Genomic DNA, 21,109 nt, shown 5'->3' with positions numbered 1-21,109 from the left:
TTTCTTTGAGTAGACCTAGTTTTTCACTCCAGATATCCAAGTTTTGAACTACGCCAAGATACCATTGGGACAAATGTTCTTACCAGGTTTCATGAAGACTGGGCAATAAATGTGGCCTCTAGATATTCCGCAAAGCAAAAGTTGATGATGCACCGCGCACATCAAATGACGACCAAAGGTCGTCACAAAAGCTTATCATAATAATGTTGTACACAGTGGAGTGAAAAAATTTAATAATCACAAACTGCCCCTGTATTTAAAAGCAGATATCAAAATGTTCCAATGCACAAATTACCAACATACCTCTTAGGCCTTTGGCGCCAGGTTCGCCATTTCTTCCAGGTAGACCTGGTAGCCCGGCTTCACCCCTGATCTTTCCTGGGTCTATTATAGCTGGAGGTCCTAGATCTCCTTGATCACCCCTGAAACCTAAAAATAAAATGTTGTGCATAAATTTAAACGAATAGGGCTGTGCTCAGTGAAAAGCAGGTTTAATGCATGTGTGTAAAGTGTCCCAGATTAGCCTGTGAAGTCTGCACAGGCTAATCTGGGATGACACTGTCTGCTTTTATGATATTTTTTGTTTCAAGATAGTCTCTTTTTAGCAAAAAATCAAGTTTAGGCGGAAAGTGTCGTCCCTGATTAGCTTGTGTGTCCTGTACAGGCTAATTTAGGGCAACACTTTATGCCTAGCAGTAAACTCCCTTTATTTTAGCAAGATTATATCAAACACATACAGCTCAATGAAGCACTATTTGGTACATTTCCTGAGTAAAACCAGTACTTCGGAGGAATCTAGACAATAATTCCAAAGTGGAGATCAAATTTGAAACCTCCTGATCACAAGGCGGGCACCTTTCCACTGCCACTGTCTAGTATTTTATTGAATATAAAACTTAAAACAATTTAACTTGTAATTTACAAAACCACCATCATTTCTGCATGCTTAAAAAAATTGATGACCTATTGAAACAAAACCACCATCATTTCTGCATGCTTAAAAAAATTGATGACCTATTGAAAAGCACAAACAAACACTGATGCTGTTCCCAAGAAGCCATACTGTTCCATGCTTAACCCTTAACCACTCTAATACCCACTTTGGGGCATTTGTGATCCCTTAGAAAATCACGGTTAAATTTATTACCTTTCCAGATTCAAGTTTTAAAGGTTTAATTTCGCCTCCACATTACCTTAGGCTTTTAAATGAAGCCTTTAAAACTTGAATGAGCCGAAAGCAGCATAAAACCTGAACAGACTCTGATATACTCGCAGGCTGTTCTGATTTTATGCTGATTGCATATTGCAATTTTTACTTTGTTTCTAAGTGGGCAAGGGTTAAACCTGAACTTTAACCCACCTTTCAGGCCATTATCTCCGGTTTCTCCCTGGAACCCGTCAAGTCCTGGATTTCCGGACATACCCCTGAGTCCCTCCGCTCCGGGAAATCCGGGCTCTCCTCGGTTACCCTTCAGACCATTAAATCCCGGAAGACCTCTGTCGCCCTGAAAACAGAAAAACTAATAAATGACCTGATTAACACTCAATTGGTCATTGTTGGCTCAGCTACTACTTTTCAGTACCCCGGGTACTCTTAAGTGTACTACAATATACATGGTTATGGAAAATATACTAAAAATTACTCAGGAGTGTGATTGAGTGCTTTTAAATATTTTTTCTGTAGCAAGGGCACATTGTAGTACACTTAAAGAGTACTCCAGATGCTTTAGAGTAGTACCATAGCTGGCAATTAATTACCAGTTGAGCTCAGGGCCCTCGTTTGGCCGTTTTTAACGCCGAATATCGGCGGCTTCCCCCATGAAATTGGTTGGTGAACAGATCTTCTAAAATTCCCCTTTTCGCCCAAAACAACACCAAAATTTCCCCTTATGAGGGCTGTGGGTGGCTTCCCCTAGCGGCAAGAGAGGGCTCTGGTCAGCTTGATTAATCATTCAACAAACTGAAATTGGGTTTTATTGATATCTTTATCTTTTTTTATTTTTGCAAGTCAGATAGATGAAATGTCAGGTGTTTGATAAATATGTCGTTTAATAAAACAATTGTATACCACAATGTAAACATTAATGATCAGTGATTGAGGTTTGGTAAAGTAAATCTGACTAAAAATTAAAAATGATCATTCCATTGCATGTTATGAACATAAAATATATGTACCGGTATATTTTTATACATTTCAATCTTTAAATGAACAAGATGTGTTTGTGAAACACAATGTCCCCCTATATGATGTTTGACCTTGAAAGATGACCTTGACCTTGTGAAGGCTGACCTTGACCTTGACCTTTCACCACTCAAAATGTGCAGCTCCATGAGATACACATGCATGCCAAATATCAAGTTGCTATCTTCAATATTGCAAAACTATTCATAAAATAAGTGATTTGGGCCACATATATTTGACCTCTGACCTTGAAGGATGACCTTGACCTTTCACCACTCAAAACGTGCAGCTCCATGAGATGCACATGCATGCCAAATATCAAGTTGCTATCTTTAATATTGCAAAAAGTATTTATAAAATAAGTGATTTGGGCCACATATATTTGACCTTGAAGGATGACCTTGACTTTTCACCACTCAAAGTGTGCAGCTCCATGTCGAGATACACATGCATGCCAAATATCAAGTTGCTATCTTCAATATTGCAAAAGTATTCATAAAATGAGCGATTTTGGGCATATATATTTGACCTCTGACCTTGAAGGATGACCTTAACCTTGACCTTTCACCACTCAAAATGTGAAGCTTCATGAGATACACATGCATGCCAAATATGAAGTTGCTATCTTCAATATAGCAAAAGTTATTGCAAAATGTTAAAGTTGGCGCAAACAGACCAACAGACCAACAGACAGGGCAAAAACAATATGTCCCCAACTACTATAGTGGGGGACATAAAAACTATGCCCGTCCCATATATTTGACCTTTGACCTTGAAGGATGACCTTGACCTTTCACCTCTCAAAATGAGCAGCTCCATGAGATACATATGCATGCCAAATATCAAGTTGCTATCTTCAATATTGCAAAAGTTATGGCCAATGTTAAAGTTTGACGCAAACAAATCAACAATCCAACAAACAAACCAACAAACAGACAGGGCAAAACAATAGTATTATTGTCTTTACTATGGGTCCTGTTTAACTTTTTTCCACTCAGATACGCATTTTGACTCCTTTGTAGTCCGTTAAAAATTCATATTTAATTAAAGACCTTTCTTAATTATTATATTCAACTTTCAGAGACTTCGTTACAAACCCTTAGATACTAACGAGCAAGAAAAATCAAACAACCTGAACAGCCTGCAAGTTATTTGCAGGCTGTTCTGGCTTTATGATGGTTGCATACAGGTATTTTTACTTTGCTTCTGAGGGGGAAAGGGTTAATACGGGTTTTATTGTTCAGCTCACTTACTGGAAAGCCCTTCAAGCCTGGTAATCCATCGCGGCCGTATCGTCCTGGCTCACCATTAATACCTGGTTCACCTTTCATTCCGGTTAGACCAGCAAAACCTGCACGGCCCTGGAAACCTTGCTCTCCCTGCAGTCCTATATGAAGAAGATAGTAAAATGCTTTAATACTTAACATTTGGATGAAAAAACAAACTAAAATTGGCCGATATTCAACAAACTTTAATTCAAAATTTTAAAACTGGTTAAAGCAAGCTATGATTTTAAACGACCATTCCAAGGCCGAATCTTCAAATTTTATTATTATTATTTAGTATTGTCCTTTGTAGTATTGAAATACCTGATTGCAACAAGAGTTTCTTTCCTGTAGATATTTCTAGAGTTTCGTTTTTACTATAATGGCTAAGGAAGAGTAACAATAACCGAAGAGCATATATGATTAATTATACTTTATTTGATCGCATCAAATAAGCTTACAATTTATTGCCGACAATCATTTTAGTTACTGCTGCAATCATGTGTGTTAATAATAATCTTCTCCGTGCCTACTCACCAGACAGGCCCGGCAAGCCCTCATCTCCCCGGGGTCCCTTGGCCCCTCCAAAGCTGAAGCCTGCTTCACCCTGACGACCCTTGAAGCCCGGCAGACCACCAACACCGCCGTCTCCACGCTGCCCTTTGAGGCCCTGACGACCAGGCAGACCAGGTAGCCCATTCTCTCCACGAATTCCCTGGAGACCTGTGTAGAGAAAAACTCTGACCTTCACTATTATCCCGGTCAAGGGAATTTATAGAGTGATATAAGCAGTTCACTTGAAAGCTCTGCATTTAAATGCTCAATTTTAACACACAATTCACTGACTTCTCTTTAAGAACAATAAAAACATAACTGATGGTAAAGTACCAAAATATGAAATCAACTATGTCTAAGAATACTTCGAACAATGATGCCATTATTTCAATTTTTCTCCATGAAAGTAATGTTACAATGAAATGGATGGAAACAATAATTGACCTAAGTCTTAGTAGCTGACACACATGATTAAATGTTCAGGCAAGAAGTTATACAGAACCTCTGTAGCTAAATCATTATAATACTAGTTTGATATCATTATCATAAGCAATGACGAAAATTGTTACTATGGTAACCAACCGGTGAAGACGTCTTCACCACGTTCACCTTGCAGTCCAGGCAGACCGGGTTCACCTGAAGAAAAACATGACTAATTAACCATAATAAAAGTATCGCAACACTTTGAAACTGGCTTCAGACTGGATTTAACTAGGTTTAATTCTTGAAAGTTCTCAATGTTCAATAAGCGGGTTTAATGATAAGGATAAATATTGATACCAATGTAAATTTTAACTGATTGATGACAGAATTGGTACACTATATTTCACCACTGGTTAACAATTCACAGCTCAGATATGCCTTTTGATGCCTGTGTAGTCCCTTGGAAAATGAAATTAAATTGAAAACTTTTCTAAATAGATTCAAGTTTCAAAGGCTTCATTCCTAACCCTAAGAAACAGATAATTAGCAAACAGCATAAAACCTGAACATGCTGCAAGTAATTTGCAGGCTGTTGTGGTTTTTATGCTGGTTGCTAAAGCCATTTTAACTTTATTTTTGAGCTGTAAACAGTTAACTGACCCAGTCCTTCATGAAGCTGTCAAGTACCTGACATTCCTTTGAGTCCCGGAATACCGGACAGGCCTGGCAGTCCCTCGTCCCCTGCAAACCCTTTCAGTCCGGGTGGGCCGGACAATCCGGGAACTCCAGGCTCACCTGTCCGACCTGGGAAACCATCCAGACCCCTGGAGCAAGCAAAACAAGAAAAATCTACTAAATGAATCGATTTTAATTGGCTTTTTATTATCTAGCTATAATAAGCCTGCATTGTGGGCTGCAGATTATAATTATATAATACACATTTATTTAGGAATACTGTAAAAATCATTGTTATTTGTGCAAAATTAATTAAAGCTGATTTCATTAATTGGTTCAACACAAACACACTGGAAGCTTACCGGCACATTGCTAAAAACCAAAATAATTCCTAAATCAAAAATCCGTTAATTTACATGTCCACAAAAGTCTTTTCGGGGCAAAATCACACAAAATTTCATGCCAACAAATATTTAAGTGAATTTTATCAATTTTTACATACAGGATATGCCAAGATCAAGTCTGAGCAGTAATTTTCTTTTTCATAACTCTCCTTGGCAGTTTAAACTTCTATTATTTTTCATGATAAACTCCAGATAATAATAATTGGGCCATTCTCTGTGAAAAAGGGGTTTAATGCATGTGCATAAAGTGTTATCCCAGATTAGCCTGTGCATTCCACACAGGCTTATCAGGGACAACACTTTTTGCTATTTTGATATTTTTCGTTTCAAAAAAGTATCTTCTTGGCAATAATCTAGTTTAGGGGGAAAGTGTCTTCCCTGATTAGCCTGTGTGGACTTCACAAGATAATCTGGGATGATGCTTTATGCACATGCAGTAAACCCCTTTTTCACAGAGCGTGGCTCAAATCGTTTAACGATAAGGCCTGTAATCACCAACCATACTTAGACTTTATACTAAAAATAAAGAAAATTCAATAAACTGTGTAATGTTCTAATAGTATAATACAGTTCAATAAAACAATGAATTTTACAGCTCTAACTACATGATTCTTCATTTACAACTATTTGTTTATGTCAAGAGCTCCATTTATTATTCAAAAGCTGAACACATTTTTCTTTGCTCACGGTCTATACTTTCGTCTAATAATGTTTGGTGAATACAGCCTCTATCTATTAATAAGCTGCAATACACTGTAACTCCAATATAGTGCAGTCCGTTATAACGCTGTGTCCAATATAAAGCGAGGGGTCCTTGAATCCCGTTCTTTTCTCCAACCTTCCATTTCTGATTCAAATCCATGTTATTCAACAACATGTATTTTCACAATATTCAAAGAAGCTGGTGATCACAGCTTGATTGCTTTATCCATCCATTTAACTGATTTTAATAAATTAGAGGTTAAACGACACTCGACAGCTAATTGGTGTTAATCTGTTGTGTAATGTCAATAAAGGTGTGACAACTCGAGTGTCCGTGTTTATTACATGTATTCCCTATCAGAGCGGTTTGGTGCAATAATTTCAATACAGATATTGCAAGCGGAATAATTATCAAATTAAAGTTATTTAAAACGATTACCTGTTTATGTTTTGTATTTATCGTGTATTATATTTCATTATATAAACTATGGCTGTGTAAGTGTGTTATCGTTTATTATATGCTACACATGCTTGATAAATAAAAATATCTCTGTGTGTGTTTAATGTTTCAGTACGTATACGAAAAATAAATAAAAAATCCTGACGATTTATTTACAAGCAAACGCAGTGTAATAGTTAACAGAGATGCACTTAAATTTTTGCCCGTTATCAGAAAGTCCACGGAAAGCACGTTTTTTACATGCTGCGTATGACGCAATAAAATATTTCTTTGTACATGTATCGTATTGCATTCAATCTAAATTTTAATTCGCTCGTCCAATGAAAGCTGTGTCCCATAATGCACTGTACTAATTTTTCTGAAAAATGGCGTAGGCATATGAATTAGTTTACAAAATTCGTGAACATATTTCTTTTCATAAATGTTTAACATTATTTTTTCATAAGTGATGTTGTAATTATATTGGATTATAGGATAAATGTGCACATTAGAAAAGCGGTATGTATACCGTTATCGTTCGATTCGGTTTATATGCATGTATTTGCGGATGACAACACAGCATGACAATACACAGGACCTATATTATAGGATATACTATACATGTTTTTATAGCCCCCTTAAATAAATAAGCTCAAAACTTATAACGCTGTCCGTTTATAACGCTGTTGCGTGGCTTGGACCCCGTCATCCGAGTTATATTGAAGATTCAGTGTAGTATCCAAAAACACCCCCACCCCCAATATTCATTGCATCCCAACCAACCTGTTTCCTTCTGGTCCCTTCAATCCATCCAGTCCAAACAATCCGGGTCGCCCGGGGAAGCCATTTTCTCCGGGCTCGCCCAGACGACCGGGTTCTCCATCTATCCCATCTAGGCCAGGCACACCCTTCATTCCCTGTAGACCTGGAAGCCCATCTCGACCATCAAACCCCTAAACAGTAACAAAAGAAGTTTAAAATATTTTACCATCATTCATGCAGTACCAAAATAAGTTTCAAATTTGACCATCAAAGCATAAAAACATGTAGTACCAAAAGAAGTTGAAAATTTGACCATTTTAGATAAAGTACCAAAATAAGTTGAACATTTGACCAAAGTTGATGCAGTAGTACCAAAATTAGCTGAAAATTGGACGATTAAAGATGTGGTACAAAAATAATTTTAAGACTCTACCAATTATACATGAAGCCCTCTGTAGTTCATTTTGACAAACGTAAATGTTACCTTTCACCAACATGATCTTACTATTTAAAATCATACATGTAGCTCCTTAAAGCACCAAATATTAATAACATCCCCATAAGTTTCAACTTGATATTCATAGACCTAGATGCCAACAAAATAGGTTTACAACTGGACCATCATAGACCTAAATACCAATAAAATAAGTTTAAAATTGACCATCATAGACCTAGATACCAATAAAATAAGTTTAAAATTGACCATCATAGACCTAGATAACCAAAGAAATAAGTTTACAACTTGACCATCTTAGACCTAGATACCAACAAAATAAGTTTACAACTTGACCGTCTTAGACCTAGATACCAATAAAATAAGTTTAAAATTGACCATCATAGACCTAGATACCAACAAAATAAGTTTACAACTTGAAAACTATAGACCTAGATAACCAAAGAAATAAGTTTACGACTTGACCATCTTAGACCTAGATACCAACAAAATAAGTTTACAACTTGACTGTCTTAGACCTAGATACCAATAAAATAAGTTTAAAATTGACCATCATAGACCTAGATACCAACATAATAAATTTACAACTTGACAATTATAGACCTAGATAACCAAAGAAATAAGTTTACAACTTGACAGTGCTCCAGCTAGGCCTAAATCGAAGGGCGCCGCGCCCTGCCCTCCCGAACCCCCGCCCTGCCCCCTGCCCCCCCCCCCCCCCGAACCTCCGCCCTGCCCCCCCCCCCCCCTAAAAAAAAAGAATTTTTTTTTTTTTTTTTACATATGATAATTCATAAATCTCTTATTACATTGTAATTAGTTTAATCCCATTGTAGACATTATATTTGAATGGTTTAATAATAATGGGAATAATACAATTATTTATAACATATAAATTAACATGCAATAGGAAGCATTCCAGAAACACCCGCGCGCTCGAACATGCCCTTTTCACAAAATACTGCGCGTCGAAAGTGCCCTTTTGACAAAATACTGCGCGTCGAAAGTGCCCTTTTGACAAAAAAGCCCCCCTGCCCTTTTCAAATCCTAGCTGGAGCACTGCTTGACCATCTTAGACTTAGATACCAACAAAATAAGTTTACAACTTGACCGTCTTAGACCTAGATACCAATAAAATAAGTTTGCAACTTGACAATTATAGATCTAGATAACCAACAAAATAAGTTTACAACTTGACCATCATAAACTTGGATGCTACCAAAGTAGGCCAACAACTTTACCGTCATAGCCCTAGATACATTCTGTACAAGTCCAACTTGATAAACATAGTAACAGATAACCGAGAATCTAAATTTTAACTGTTGTGCTATTAAAATTCTACCACCACAACCTATGTCAATAACAAAATAGTTGGTACCTAATTTCCACAAACAAGTTTTAGATTTACCAGTTTCTTTTCATCCCTCATAAAATGTTTGATAAGTTCTAAATTAACAAAGCCTATTTTTATTAGAGAAAGCTTCAAACGAAGACCCTACCCTGCGGCCCTTTTCCCCAGGGAATCCAGGGACCCCGTTATCTCCCCTGTCCCCCTTCCGTCCAGGCCTTCCTGTGCCGCCTGCCTCCCCCGGCCTGCCGTCCAAACCCTTATCACCTCTCATGCCGTCCAGACCTGTGAAAAACACACAAATGTGTCTTTTTCTGTGAAAATTGGGCAAAATGCATCCGCGTAAAGTTTCGTCCCAGATTAGCCTGTGCAGGACTGCACAGGCTAATCAGGGCAACACTTTCCGCTTTTATGGTATTTTTCCTTTAAAGGAAGTCCCATTTTACCAAAAATCTAGTTTAAGCAAAAAGTGTCGTACCTGATAAGCCTGTGCAGACTGCACAGGCTAATCTTGGATGACACTTTACGCACATACATTATGCCCAGTTTTCTCAGAAAGACACAAATATTCTAAGAAAAATCTTCACTCTTTCCTGGTATATTTCTCTTCAAAAGGCTTTTTTTAATGTTAGTTTAAAGAAATTGACCACATTTTTGTCATGTTACTCAACAAAACAAGTGTATATTTAATTAAATATCAAAAGGCATATTGAGGCAAACTATATCAGGAAAGAGTGAAGATTTTTTTGAGCCTAATTACTATTATCCCTTATAGACAAGAAACTCAGTACAAAATTATTTATTACACTGTTGCTTACTGACCCTATTTGGGGTGAGAGCGTAGTTTAACTCTTTCAGTGCGGGAACCGAATTTTGAAGGCCTTTGCAAACAGTTTGGATCCAGATGAGACGCCACAGAACTTGGTGTCTCATCTGGATCCAAACTGTTTGCTATTCTGATAGTATTCTTTGAAAAAAAAATCGAAGAAAATGCTAATTTTAGAAATTCAGCAGACGACATTTTAGCAGACGACAAATTTCCCAGCATGCAAAGGGTTAAATATAAAACATTGACTATATAAATGTGAAGCAATCATGTATGAATTAACTGCCCAGTATCACATCATGATAGGTCAGTAAGAAGACATGCACTTCATTTTTCTTACTGAGTTCTATTGATTCTCAAGCATCAAAATCCACATAATAACAGGGCAAAATCTAGCTATACTTTGTTCAAATAGGACATTTTGCCGACTTTAATGACATCATTTAATGTTGCTTACTAGATGTGAAAATATACTGATCTTATCTGAAAAAAGGTCATTACATGACCATGCTGAGTCAATAAAAAAACTGGTTTTTTGTTATGTGCAAGGGAAACTAAACAGTCATCCAATCATCACAGATCAGCTTTGAAGTTAACTACAACCCCATGGTTTAAAATGAACTGTAATTCCATCTTGTCAAAATACATTTCAGTTCTTTTAATGAAGTCATTTGATGCTTGTCATATGTTATAGAAATTTATGTTTCAAAATAAAGACAGAAACAATTTAAACAAGAAACCGTCGGAGATGGGTGATGCTCCCCAAAGGTTTTTTTGTCACAATATTGCACTATATATTCAGATAAAAGGAAACATCTTGAGGGCACAGTAGTTGGAGGGACAAGAATTTTTTTATAGAAAATTTAAAAGGGCCATAACTCTGTGAAAAATCATCCGACCAGAACCCTCTGATAAAATGCACATCTCCTCTTGGTAGTGAAGCTTCCCATAAAGTTTCATTGAATTCCAGTAATTAGTTGCTGAGAAATAGCCCGGACAAGCATTGCACTATTTGTACAGTTAATGGAAAATTTCAAAGGGCCATAACTCTGTGAAAAATCATCTAACCAGAACCCGCTGATAATATGCACATCTCCTCTTGGTAGTGAAGCTTCCCATAAAGTTTCATTGAATTCTGGTCATTAGTTGCTGAGAAATAGCCAGGACAAGAATTGCACTATTTGTACAGTTAATGGAAAATTTCAAAGGGCCATAACTCTGTGAAAAATCATCCGACCAGAACCCGCTGAAAATATGCACATCTCCTCTTGGTAGTGAAGCTTCCCATAAAGTTTTATTGAATTCCGGTCATTAGTTGCTGAGAAATAGCCCGGACAAAAATTGTGCACGGACCGACACACTGACACACGGACGGACACAGGGACGGACAGACCAAGCGGCGACTATATGCTCCCCCCAAAATAATTTTTGGGGGAGCATAAAAATGTCATTTACGTAATGTTAATTGACCTATAAGCAAAATAATAAAAATCCTGCACATAATTCAAAGCTGAAATTTGTTCTATCCATTCAAGGGAAACTTACATTTGTGGGACCAAGGACACTGAAATAATTTACTTTATTATGTGCCATAATATGAAAATACCAAAATATTACTGTTAAAATGAAATTATTCTTGCTAATCAGCTTATACACTATGACCTACCTGGTAATCCCATTTCACCGGCACGACCTTTCTGCCCTCCCACACCGGGCAGCCCGATCCTACCATCCAACCCAGGGAGACCCGGAGCACCTGTGGGTCAGAACAAAAACAATCTATGTAAATGAGGTAGATGCTAAAGTTATCATTGTGATGAGGATAATGCTAAAGTTACCATGGAAATGGGTCAGCTGGTAAAGTTAACATGGAAATGGGTAGGCTGCTAGAGTAACCATGTAAATGGGTCAGCTTGTAAAGTTACCATGGATATGGGTAGGCTTCTAGAGTTACCATGGAAAAGGGTACACTGCTTAAGTTACCATGGAAATGGAAAGTCTACTAGAATTACCATGAAAATGGGTATGCTGCTTAAGTAACCATGGAAATGGGTCAGATGGTAAAGTCACCATGGAGTGAGAAAAGCTGCTTAAGTTACCATAGTTATGTGTGCGCTGCTTAAGTAACCATGGACATGAATAAGCTGCTCATGTAACCATGGAAAAAGGTAAACTACTAAAATAACCATGGAAATTGGTAAACTGCTAAAGTTTACATGGAAATGGGTATGATGCTAAAGTTACAATTGAAGTGTGTGAATAACTTGCGAAATGCAAGTTACTATGGGAATGGTCAACCTTTGACCACTCAGATACACATTTTGATATGATTTTCGTCCCTTAGAAAATCAATTTAAAGACCTTTCTAACTACATTCAAGTTTAAAAGGCCTCATTTCAAGCCCTAAGATACTGATGGAAAAAACAGCATAAAACCTGATCAGACTGCTAGTTCTCTCAAGCTGTTCTTGTTAAATGCTTTTTGCATATAGCCATTTTCAATTTAATTAAAATTGGGAAATGGTTAAGATGTTAAAGTTGGCATTGAAGTGTGTAAATAACTTTGGAAATGCAAGTTACTAGGGGAATGTTTAAGTGACTTTGCAAATATATACATATGTGATAAGGTAGAATTGTATGAGAACAACTGATGTTAGGAGGTGTATAAGTGATTTTGCAAACATATACAATAGTAGATAGTAGAATCATTTTTTTTGAAAAACTCAAGTTAAGAAAAATGGGCCAGATTGTCGGCCAAGATTTCCTTATTGGTGTTATGGGGGTTGCCCTTGGACAGATTTGTACAACCTTTGTAAAGGACCAAAATCTGGTATCACATACCTAATATAAAGGCTGTGTGTTTTTTTGGTTCCATATAAGCACATTTTGTAAGATTTTGGATGCCAGAGGTCTATCTTCCTTAAAAGCTCACCATGAGCACTTTTGCTCAGGGGAGACAATATTGGCTGTATCAAATCAACATTAAACAGTTCTCAGCGTTGAATGCAAGCTAACAAGACTAAATGTGCACGCTGTCTAAACAAGGAATTTTAAAAACACATTTTATACCTCTTTGACCTTTCACAGACAGCCCTATCTCTCCCTTTGACCCTTTGGCCCCGTCCGATCCCGGCCTGCCATTATCCCCAGGGAGTCCGTCCAATCCAAAAATCCCGCTATCTCCAGGTTGTCCCTTCTCTCCGTTAATACCGTCCTGTCCTGGACGCCCATCCTGTCCCGGAAACCCATTGTTTCCTTTCATACCCCGGGTTCCGTCAAGGCCCCGAATGCCAGGGGTTCCCGGAATACCCCTTTCACCTTTCTGGCCTAAAATACATAAAGATACTCCATATAGATCAAACTTTTATGAAGATAATTTTTTTAACCCATAGAAAAAAATAAAATAGAAATCCCTAATTTTGGGAATAAATAGATCCAATTTAGAAGGATGAGAGAGTCCACCACAGGCATTAATGGGTTAAGAAGGGAATTATAGAAATTTTTAACTGATCAACGTGCACAGTAACATTCAGAGAACTCGAAAAATCAGTAAATATTTGAAGTGGTCATTAATTCGGCAATGGTGAGAGGGAAAAAAAAATTGACCAGAAAAACAGGCAAATAAATTAGGCATAATTTGCAAAAAGCTCATTAAAAACTGCATACTGAATGAGCAATTTAAATCAGTAATAAAAGTACAAACATATGTTTATAACTAGTTGCATTCTGTTCATTTTTAAAAATGCTCAATAAAATCCACTGACAAATCAAAGTAAGCACAGAAAAATCATTTATAGTAATAACCTTGACATGAATAAAATAAACATGATGTTCACATTCATGCATGGACCCTCCATAGATGGACATTAGTGCAGTAAACATTTCATTGAAGAAGACTGTTTCTGAAGCCATGAGTTTGAATCTCACTGAAGGCGTATTTTTATTGTCATTGTATTTTTTCTCATCGATATCTACAGTATAACATAATACTGGCCTATCAATATGTAATATACAAGAAGAGGCTTACAATTCCCCCTTTACCACTTAGAAACGCATTTTGACTCATTTGTAGTCCCTTAGAAAGTTACATTTAATTAAAGACCTTTTTTACAATATCCAAGTTTTAAAGGCTTCATTTCCAACCCTTACATACTCATGAGCAGCAAACAGCATAAAGCCTGAACAGACTGAGAGTTACTCACAGGCTGTTCTGGTTTTCTGCTGTTTGTACATAGCCATTTTCACTTTGCTTCTGAGTGGGAAAGTTTAAAGAACAGCAATGCTTATCCTTTATATTCATATTTATTTTGATTAATATGCATTGAAAGCAACATGTGTACTTGCCGTGACCGCAGACTTACCTATGGCGCCTGGGTTTCCTGAGGTTCCATCAATGCCCTTCTGACCAGGTGTTCCTGACTGCCCCATGACTCCCTTTTCTCCCTTGAGTCCTGTAACACAGTGAATCCCATTAACAACTGATCTCAGGTTAGCATCACTATGTGAAAATGGGGTTTAAGGCAGTCTACACAGGCTAATCAGGAAAGACACAATCCCCTTTGATGATATTTTTCATCTCTTATTTGCAAAAATCCACTTTAGGCTAGCCCGTGCAGTTTGCACACATGCATTTAACCCCCTTTTCTCAGAAGTCGTCTCAAGTACAATTTGAATAATGCATTGGCATAAATATGAATACAAATCTATCATATATAAAATGGCAATCTCCATTGCATGCAAAAATTACAAATTTAAATAATGGATGGCATAAAAACAGTTATTGAAATAAGCATTTTGAGCATGCCATCCTGGACCCATATTTACCAACAAATTCTTAGATTTAAGTCTAAACATAAAGAATATTCTTTAAACAGTGACATGCTTATAGTATAACACAGTTCAATACAAGCTGAAAGCCATTTCCTTTAAGTACACAATTCTTCATCTAGAAAACTTTGTGTATGACACAAGAAACATATGTTGTCTTTATATACATGTAATCAAACGCTGAACATATTTCCTTGGATTTTAGTCTATTCTTTATTTGCAACACAAGCAAATTCGTTGAATTGATATCCCCCGCCAATATGCATCTGGTAACAATAGTGTTATTATTGACACTCAAAATAGCATTTTTCAAGATACAAAGGGCCATAACTCCGTTATTAACAGATGGTGTACAACGCCATTTGGCACGCATCATCCTCTTATCCATATATATACTCATACCAAGTTTCAATGAAATCAGCCAAAGCACTTCCAAGATTTGGCTCCGGATACACAAAAAAGCATTTTTTCAAGATACAAAGGGCCATAACTCCTTTATTAACAGACGGTGTACAATGCCTTTTGGCCTGCATCATCCTCTTATCAATATATATTCTCATACCAAGTTTCAATGAAATCTGCCAAAGCACTTCCAAGATATGGGTCTGGACACAAAAGTTCCGGACGGACGGACGGCTGAAAGACAGACGGACGGAAAGACGGACAACGCCAAAACAATATCCCTCCGCCTATGGCGGGGGATAATAAAGAAATGGTTTGGGAAGAAACCCAAAGGATACTCGTATTATTGCTTGAGGACAGGAACATGTTGGCAGCCTGACTGAGCTATAAGCCTTCTTAACATTGATCAGTGCAAGACTTTCAGTTTTGTGCTTATTTGGATAATCAACTTGGAATATCATGTTTAAAAGTACAATTAACGCAAAAGCAGAATTAAGCAAAATTACTTATGATCTGTTTTAAAGGCCAAATGAAAAAACTTAGCTTGCACAGTCTAAAAAAGGACTTTAAAAAAAAAATTCTATACCTCCTTGGCCTTTACCATAAAAGTTTTAGTATAAAAATGCTTTTTAAACCCCACCTGCTCTGCCATTGAATTCAGGATATCATGTTTAAAAGGTGAATAAAAGCACAAAGTGTAAAAAATAAAATTTCTGATCCGCACCTGCTCTTCCATTAAACCCAGGGAATCCCTTTGGTCCTGCAGGACCCCTCCGACCGCGCACCCCCTGGAAACCGTCCCCGCCCATCTCTCCTGGGGATCCTTTCTCCCCGGAAAACCCGGTAAGTCCTGGAAGACCCGCATCGCCCCGGATCCCTATGAAACCATTCAGTCCTGGTTCTCCTGGAGCCCCAGGCTCCCCTTTGTAGCCCCTCTGTCCCTCGATCATTGCCCCGCGCTCACCCTTGCGTCCAGATAGCCCATTCAGGCCCCTACGACCATTGTCACCTGAAATATGAGTTTGTATCCTGATTACAAGGTTTACCTGAAATATGACTTTGTTTCCTGATTACAAGGTTTACCTAAAATTTGACTTTGTTTCCTGATTACAAGGTTTAACTCAAATATGAGTTTGTATCCTGATTACAAGGTTTACCTGAAATATGACTTTGTTTCCTGATTACAAGGTTTACCTAAAATTTGACTTTGTTTCCTGATTACAAGGTTTACCTGAAATTTAACTTTGTTTCCTGATTACAAGGTTTACTCAAAATATGTCTTTGTTTCCTAATTACAAGGTTTACCCAAAATATGACATTGTTTCCTGAGTATAAGGTTTACCTGAAATATGACTTCGTTTCCTGATTACAAGGTTTATTTGAAATATGACTTTGTTTCCTGACTACAAGCTTTACCTAAAATATTACTTTGTGTCCTGATAACAAGGTTTACCTAAAATATGACATTGTTTCCTGATTACAAGGTTTACCTGTAATATTATTTTGTTTTCTGATTACAATATTTACCTCAAATATTACTTTGTTTCCTGATTACTACGGATTTGGTCAGTGCAAACCCATACTAAGAGAATATTGAAGATGTTTTCTTACATCTTAATAATTTTGAAGCTAAGTTTCCATATAGAGTCTGGATTGAAAAATGCAAACAAGCCACTATCTATTATCATCTTCATGATGAATGATTCACTTACTTCAAAAAGTTTGCACAAATGACATAAAATTAAATGGTTTAACATGTGTGTAGGGTTGATAAATATATTGTCAGAAATGCTATGCTAATCTTGCAGAACAATTAACAAAAAGAGCAAAATATTAAACAAAAATATCAGATCAATATGTAAGTACTTATAGACAGTATTATTAAGTAACATTTTCAGATATACAGTCCAACCTGTCAATAAAGACCACTCAAGGGATTTGGTCGTTGTGGTCTTTGTTCACAGGTGGTCTTTATTCGCAGGGTCGATCGAAACTTTGCAAAATATGCTAGTAGTTTTTTAACAGGTACCTTATCTATGTATGTGCTCTATTATTTAAATGTTTGAATACTTATGCATGTATAATGAAATAAAGGATTGAAAACACAGTTTTGTTTTACATTTGTATATTTATTACATGTTGCATTTCTATTCTCTTATGTTTTAATTATTTATTTAATTTGTCATATACTGTATAAATAACTATTGACATACATGTATACGTACATGTACATGTAATTCTACAAAGAACAAAGTACAAAATACACATAACATAGCAAACATTTATACATGAAATACCAGTAGAAACAACAACACACAATAAGCACTACGACCCCCGTCCCCCTTCACTCAAGACACACACAAAATCAAAACACTCACTTAAAAAAATCACTTATTTTACTCTGCTTGACACTAGAGTCCATCCTATATTTGATAAACACATCCTGTGCTTCCATGATTGAGTTCAGCAAGCAGTCATTTTTAAGAACTGCAAACGAGCGCAGCTTCTGAAGGCACTCAGCTGCTTCACTAACACTAACACACTTGGGAGCTTCTGTTCCATCGTCGTCCTCGTCATGCTCAGCGGCGGCATCGGCGGCGGTGTTTCCATTGAGATCGGCGAGGATCTGGGGTGCCGGTCGCTCCCAGAAATCCATGTTGTTATCGCAAGTCGGCAGATTGTTGTCAATCTTGTCGAGTTCAGTGATATCACAACTGAAGAGCTCCTTGGAGACACGAAGCATGGACAGGGGAAGATCGTCCTCAGGTTCAAAATCAGTGTCACTCACGACGGTCGCATGGTCGCCCGTTGTTAGGAAGTCAGGTATGAGGCCACACTTCCCGAAGCACTTTGAAATCGTCTCTGTTGAGAGTTCCCGCCAAGCAGCCGAGATCCAATAGATGGCGTCGAGGATCGAGATGTCGCGCAGTATTTCGGGACCAAGCTTGGTGGGATGACGGTCCATCTCTTCCAGGACGTACTTAAGCTGCCGCTTCCGGAACTTAAGTTTCACGGCCTGAATTATTCCCGCATCCATTGGCTGTACCAAAGACGTCGTGTTCGGCGGAAGGAACTGAAAGTTCACGTTTTTCAGTTTGATGTCGGGGTGGACTGGGGCGTTGTCGAGCAGCAACAGGATGTTTCGCTTCTGCTTCCCCATCTGGCGATCAAGGTCCCTGAGCCAATCCTCCATCAGAGGGGTGATCATCCAAGCTTTTCGATTTGCCTCATAACGGACCGGCAGCTTCCGTACGTCTATGGATCCAAAGCAGCGCGGCTTCCGTGACTTTCCAATAACGAGCGGCTTCAGCTTCTCGCCTAAAAAGACAAACAGAAATTTTAAGATAATGATGTGTTCTCATTTTTAAAGAGAAAAATAATGCATTTGAATATCAACCGTACTTTCGTTTGACAACTGATCATGCATGTGCGATGTGAAGTTTTATTGCAGATTCGTTCAAACGACACACAGACACAATTTTGTTTTACGGATCATTTCGGCTTAGAGGACTGGATGAGTCATGTAAAATATCGAATATAAAATATATTTTTAATTAACAACTTTTATTAATTATTTTCAGCTCAATTCAACAGTGAAAAAATGCGTCTAATATCACTTTAACATAATGTTACATTACCTGTCATGGATGCACAGAGTGCAATTGTGATGCGAAGCTTTGATCGCTTGCCGCCGGCGTACGATTCACCCTTGGTGAAGTAGGTCGACCGGGTCGAATCCCTAAAGAATAGACCGCTCTCATCCATATTGACGATGTCCTTGGGTTCGTACCCGGCACACACAGTGGGTAGCCTCTCCTTCCAGTCTCTTACAATATCACTCTTGACTTCACCCCGCTCACCACTCTGAATCTTAAATACAATGCTGTTTCTTTTTACAAAAGACGCGAGCCAGCCATTGCTAGCCTTAAAGTCCAAATATCCTAACTCACACGCAAACTTCAAGGCTTTCTCCTGGATCATAGGTCCAGACACAGGCAACAGCCTTGCACTTGCGTCAACAAACCACTTATGCACTAAGTCATTCACTGACGCGAATTCCGACTCACGCTTAGGGCGTTTACTTTCACAGTTTACGTTCTCCTCGAATTCGTCCATAATCTCACGTTTACGCTTTAAAATGCTCTGAATTTGAGTTTTTCCTACACCAAGATCACTAGCCACTCGTCTACAACTGTGTCCTTCACCTAACAAACTAATGACCTTAACGCGTTCTTCCAAAGTCAAGAACTTACGCTTGGAAGCCATGACGGTTAACTTGAACTGACAATTTACTTTTCTATAATCTATGAACGTCTTATTACGGAGAAATTTAAGAAGAGAATGACTATCAAAATGTTTGTCTTTAATAGGCATCGTAAATGATATGAAACTGTTAATTTCCTTAATGAGTTTATGAAAGCCAAATTTGTCTTTGATATTTTCGGCAATTAGTACATTAATCGCGAGTCACTTAAATACAAAGGCAAATTTTTACACTTTTGACAAACTGTCAAATGCATAAAAGAAGCAGGCGACTACCAATTAGCAATGCATGTTAAATAAACAAACAACTGCTATCGAGTGCAATAAACTGTCACTTGCCAATATCTCCATAGCGACCGACGAGTCCACTGGTAAGATGTGTATCATGTGACTACGCAGCGTCCTGGCGGCCATTTTGTTTTTTGAAAGTTGCGATTTTTATGATTGCAGTGGTCGTTGTAAGCTATCAAAATGGAGTTTGGGAATGTAAAAGGGTGGTCGTTGGTCTTTGTTCACAGGTGGGCTTTATTCGCAGGTTCAATATATAGTGAAATCGTTCGGGAGGAAATCGGTGTGGTCGTTATTGACTGTCGGTCGCTATTAACAGGCGGTCGCTCGGGCAGGTTGGACTGTATTTGCGGCAATTTTAACAACACATTCAAAAGAACTTACCCTGGGGCCCTTTAACACCTGGGAACCCTGGGATACCATCTTCTCCAAACTGTCCGGGTTCACCATCTATGCCCCTGAGCCCAGGACGACCCGGAGTGCCTCGGCTTCCCGGAATGAGGTCACCAAGGAGACGACCTGGCTCACCACGTTCACCCTGGAATGAAAAAAGCCACCTTCTAGGAAAATTGGGCTAAATCCATCTGCATAAAGTGCTGTCCCAGATAAGCCTGTGCTGTCAGGGCGACACTTTCCGCTTTTATTGAATTGTTCATTTAAAGAGAGTCCATTCAAAATGATAATCCAGTTAAGGCACGAAATGTCTTACCTGATAAGCTTGCACAAACTGCACAGGCTAATCTTGGATGACACTATGCACATAAATTAAGCCCACTTTTTGCAGAATGTGTCTCATATGTTATTCACAATTTTATCCCTCTTCCACTCAGAAACTCATTGAAGATCGTTGGAAAATCAAATGAAATTTCATATATACCTTTCTTACTAAAAGTTTTCCAAGCTTCATTACCAAACCTTAGATACTGGAAAGCAGCAAACAGCATAAAACCTGAACAGACTGCGAGTAGCTAGCAGGTTGTTCTGGTTTTATGCTGTTTGCATAAATCCTTTTTCACTTTCCATCTAAGTTCGAAAGGGTTATATAGCACTGAGTTGATTTAAGTAACATAAAGAAACAGCATGTTTGTGTGTTATTAGTGTGATAACCTATGATCTTGGAATGGAGGGGAAACAAATCATATGCTACATTACATTTCTGTTAGAAAAACTGGCATTAATATTAGCATCCTAGTTATATTTATAAGCTTTTAATGTAAAATTACCAATACACCTAACAGATGCATGTTTGCACATGCATGAATTTGAGATTATTCAGTGAAGTTTTTTCAGAGAGT

The 21,109-nt window shown here is 37.9% G+C and overlaps 2 protein-coding genes across 2 annotated transcripts in view; both read right to left on the bottom strand.

Moving 5' to 3' along the window:
• The window catches only part of LOC127835625 (collagen alpha-1(IV) chain-like), a 67,293-nt gene that overhangs the window by 14,170 nt on the left and 32,014 nt on the right, over nucleotides 1-21,109 (bottom strand). Inside the window, 13 exon segments of the mRNA XM_052362061.1 lie at nucleotides 304-429; nucleotides 1,361-1,505; nucleotides 3,436-3,569; nucleotides 3,985-4,197; nucleotides 4,585-4,638; nucleotides 5,113-5,249; nucleotides 7,429-7,598; nucleotides 9,361-9,494; nucleotides 11,702-11,791; nucleotides 13,104-13,361; nucleotides 14,396-14,485; nucleotides 15,988-16,272; nucleotides 20,199-20,352. Coding sequence (XP_052218021.1) covers nucleotides 304-429; nucleotides 1,361-1,505; nucleotides 3,436-3,569; nucleotides 3,985-4,197; nucleotides 4,585-4,638; nucleotides 5,113-5,249; nucleotides 7,429-7,598; nucleotides 9,361-9,494; nucleotides 11,702-11,791; nucleotides 13,104-13,361; nucleotides 14,396-14,485; nucleotides 15,988-16,272; nucleotides 20,199-20,352 — 1,990 coding nt within the window.
• On the bottom strand, nucleotides 17,170-18,965 carry LOC127834260 (tigger transposable element-derived protein 6-like). Its single transcript, XM_052359961.1, has 2 exons — nucleotides 18,902-18,965; nucleotides 17,170-18,581 (listed from the first exon to the last, which is right to left on the bottom strand). Exons 1-2 carry the CDS (start codon nucleotides 18,906-18,908, stop codon nucleotides 17,638-17,640), a joined length of 951 nt encoding a protein of 316 aa, XP_052215921.1. The 5' UTR covers nucleotides 18,909-18,965; the 3' UTR covers nucleotides 17,170-17,637.

Source organism: Dreissena polymorpha, chromosome 6 (assembly GCF_020536995.1).
Source record: "Dreissena polymorpha isolate Duluth1 chromosome 6, UMN_Dpol_1.0, whole genome shotgun sequence".
NCBI classification, from domain to species: Eukaryota; Metazoa; Mollusca; class Bivalvia; order Myida; family Dreissenidae; genus Dreissena; species Dreissena polymorpha.
The sequence above is the reverse complement of the archived record's forward strand: the minus strand, read 5'-3'. Positions and strand labels throughout refer to the sequence as shown.